This window comes from Apodemus sylvaticus, chromosome 7 (assembly GCF_947179515.1).
Source record: "Apodemus sylvaticus chromosome 7, mApoSyl1.1, whole genome shotgun sequence".
Classification (NCBI taxonomy): domain Eukaryota; kingdom Metazoa; phylum Chordata; class Mammalia; order Rodentia; family Muridae; genus Apodemus; species Apodemus sylvaticus.
Window position 1 is genome coordinate 92,634,530 of NC_067478.1, and position 3,744 is coordinate 92,638,273.

The 3,744-nt window shown below is 37.4% G+C and overlaps 1 protein-coding gene across 1 annotated transcript; it reads left to right on the plus strand.

Moving 5' to 3' along the window:
- The first annotated feature begins 2,554 nt into the window (after positions 1-2,554).
- LOC127690056 (olfactory receptor 8B3-like) lies at positions 2,555-3,457 on the plus strand. Its single transcript, XM_052189616.1, has one exon. The coding sequence runs from the start codon at positions 2,555-2,557 to the stop codon at positions 3,455-3,457; it is 903 nt and encodes a 300-aa protein (XP_052045576.1).
- Positions 3,458-3,744: the final 287 nt, after the last annotated feature.

Sequence of the window (3,744 nt, forward strand, 5' to 3'; positions counted from 1 at the left end):
GGGAAGAAAATAATCATGAGATGGAGAGGAAGGGAGGGAGGGATCTGGGAAGGAGAGAGGAGGTGGAGGAAAAAAGAGGGCAGGATCAGGTATGAGAGGAGATGTAGAGAAGTACAGAGGGTCAGAAAATTGAACAGAGGTGTGTAGCAGTGGGGGATGGGCAACTGGTGGTAGCTACTAGGAAGTGCCCAGATGCCAGGAACCCTGGAGTTTCTCAGGACCCAACAGGAATGGCATTACCCAAAATACCCAACAAAGGGGAGAGCCCCATATCCAGTAAAAAGGCATGCTCTCAGTTGAGGGATGGGGTCATCCACTCATCTGAAAAATATTAACTCCTGAGAGGAGCAATACAGGGACAAGGAATGGAGCAGAGACTGAAGGAAAGGGCATCCAGAGACTGCCCCACCAATGTGTTTTTCTGCTTTCCCTTCCCTGCCTCTAAAACTTCAAATACACACGGTTTACTCTCTCTAAAATTCAGGGTCTTTATGTCTTTAATTGTTGTTACACACAGACACATATATATGTATATCATCCTAAAAATGTAAATATAACCTTTAGGTTCATATAATGTTACTTCTTTGTATATGAGTTCACAACTTAACTCTTGATATTGGCTAATCAATTTGGGTAGTTTTGTCCATGAAAAAGCCTATTTGTTCCAATCTAAATTTCCTCAGTTGTCTTCAGTTATATAGGTCTGAGGCTCCATAGTATTTCTGTCCTCTATTTTTCCATTTCACCTGCTGTCATAATTGTTCAGAAATAAAGTTATTAAAATAGAATCTGTGATATTTCTGGTAGCACAATATGGGAGGCAACTTGGTACTACACTCTACAACTTTGAGACAGAATTCCAAAAGTTAGGAGCAACACCTATGGGCAATAACTTCAGGAAGCAAGAAAAGAAGAACCCTAAACTAAGATTTCCCATTTCAGCTCAGATAATTGGGGATACAGGAGTCTATCTATATTGGGAATATAGGTTCTCCAGAGTGATTGGAAAGTATAATTGTGGGTCATTTGGGAAATAAGAATCAACATCCAAGATACAAGGCAACTCCTTAGCACCTTCTTTAACCTAAATGCTCTCCTCTGCGGAAAAGCCTAGAAATTCTAACTGCATATAAACACACATACCCCACAGTTAAGTAATTATTTTCTCTTCTTTCAAAAAAGACCTAAAGCCTTAATCACAAAATGTTCTGAAATTCAAGAAAAATAAATTTAGTGTATATCTTTAAATTGAAAGAGCTGAAACCTTTGTATTTAAAGTATTTATCCAGATAAACAAGGATTAATAGTATATTAAGAGTGCTCTAATGTTTAGAGTGAACATTGTGACTTTCTGAATTCCAGGTATACTAAAACTTTTCTGTTTTTCCCCCACTTTTTAAAATGAATATTTGGTGTTTATTTTCATTTTATTGAAAAGAGGTTTTCTTCATATAATATATTCTGATTACTGTTTTCTCTTTCCTTACTCCTAGGATCCTCCTCACTTCTGCTCTGCTCCAAATCCACTCTTTCTGTCTCTCTTGGTATCTGATGGGTTTTAACAAGGTTCATCCCTGTCCTTTGCAAAAGGAGACTCAAGTGGAACTGGCAGAAGAAATCCTTAGGGGGGAATCAAAGATTATTAAGAGGTGTTGGTGGCCACTGGAGTTATAACAGTTCTGTTAGGGTTCTCCTGCAGGGTCAGAACACAAGTTTTCCAGGTTTATGACTGTGGCACAAGGGCAGGAGAGAGTCTCTCTATCCATCATTCTTAGTCTTTCAGTTTTAGCATATGCACATGCTTTTCATTCATACAACAGTAAAGACAAATCTGCAGCAGCAATCATCATTATACTGTGTTGCTGAGCTTAGAGTTTAATAATAAAGACATGGAGGCATCTATACAGTCTAACTCTGTTAACCATTTTGATGAGGGCTGTCTCCTGGACTAACCATTCAGATTCAACCTGACTCCCTTGCCACCTTGTTTGCATGGTTCTCAGTCTCTCTCCATTCCACCCTCTTGTTAGTGTTACACAAAAGGCCTCTTTAGCAAGTCAATTTCTGCATACCAAAATCTATGGGTTGTCTGGAAAGACTCACCACCTGAGCCTGTCTTGTGCTTAAATTATGCAAAGACCCTGAGTCTTCTTCATAAGAATAACCCATACATTCTCAAAGAGTCACTGACAAAAGGTTACTTCAAAGCTTAGGTGCTGCATTCCAGATTCATGTCACATACAGCTGTTCTCCTAAAATTCAGCTTTAGTACTGCCCAGTTATTTACTTCCAGTTTTAGTGTTATAGAGAGAGATATAGTGAAAGAAGATGAGAAAAGGCTGAATCTTTCTTAGTGTTTTCTCCTCTTTATCTTGTAATATTTTTCTTAAATCATCCTGAAATTCAATCAAAGTCTTTCTTATTTAAAAAAATTTGCTTGTGACTGTATCAGCTGATTCTGTGTACATAGTTGGGGCTAGAAGATACATTACTGAGGGTGGATTATCTTCTAATACAACTCTTTTTCTGTGTCCACAGATTCCTGTAGAGAAGAATGGACTCAGGGAATGTCTCCTTGGTGACTGAATTTATTCTGGTAGGATTAACAGAGCAGGCTTATTTACAAATACCCCTGTTTCTTCTGTTTCTAGCAATGTACCTGGTCACTGCATTAGGAAATTTGTTTTTGATAATACTAACTGAGCTGAACTCTCACCTTCACACCCCTATGTACTTTTTCCTCTTTAACTTGTCTTTTATAGACCTCTGTTATTCTTCTGTGTTCACTCCCCAAATGCTGATGAGCTTTATAATAAGGAAGAATACAATTTCTTACATGGAATGTATGACTCAACTCTATTTCTTTTGTTTTTTTGTTATTTCTGAGTGTTATGTCTTGACTTCAATGGCCTATGATCGCTATGTGGCCATCTGTAAACCACTGTTGTATAATCTTGTTATGTCCCCTAAGTTATGTTTAAACTTTATTCTTGGTTCATACTTTATTGCATTTTCTGATGCGGTAGCTCACACTGCATGCATGCTGAAACTGACATTTTGTGATGCCAACATCATCAACCATTACTTCTGTGATATTCCCACTTTGCTTCAGCTCTCCTGTACAAGTACATATGTCAATGAGCTTGTAATTTTTGTTGTTGGGTGCATTAATATCATTATTCCTTCTTCAACTATATTTATTTCCTATGGTCTCATCCTTTCCAATATCTTCTGCATGAGATCTTCAGAGGGCAGGTCCAAAGCTTTCAGTACCTGCAGCTCCCACATCATTGCTGTTTTTCTGTTCTTTGGGTCAAGTGCATTTGCTTATTTCAAATCCTCCTCAGCTGGGTCTTTAGATGAAGGAAAAATTTCTTCTGTCTTTTATACCAGTGTAGTTCCTATGATGAATCCCTTAATCTACAGCTTGAGAAACTTGCTCTCAGGAAAACTCTGAGCAGGACGAACTTTTGACAGTTCAATATTTTCTTTATGAATCTTATTTTCACATAGAGATAGTTTGTATTGATAGGCAATATAGGAGATGTCTGTCTTTGTCTTTCTTAGATAATATTATGGCATTATTATTTTAAAAATTTCATGTATTAACATGCAGAAAATCATGGTGTTATCCTAAAACCACATATTTTCCTCAAAGGAAATTTGAGTCCTTTAATATTTCAGCAGTTTGTCATCTGTCTTTTCGATCATTTCCTCAGTTTCCTTTGCAGTGTCTTATTTAAA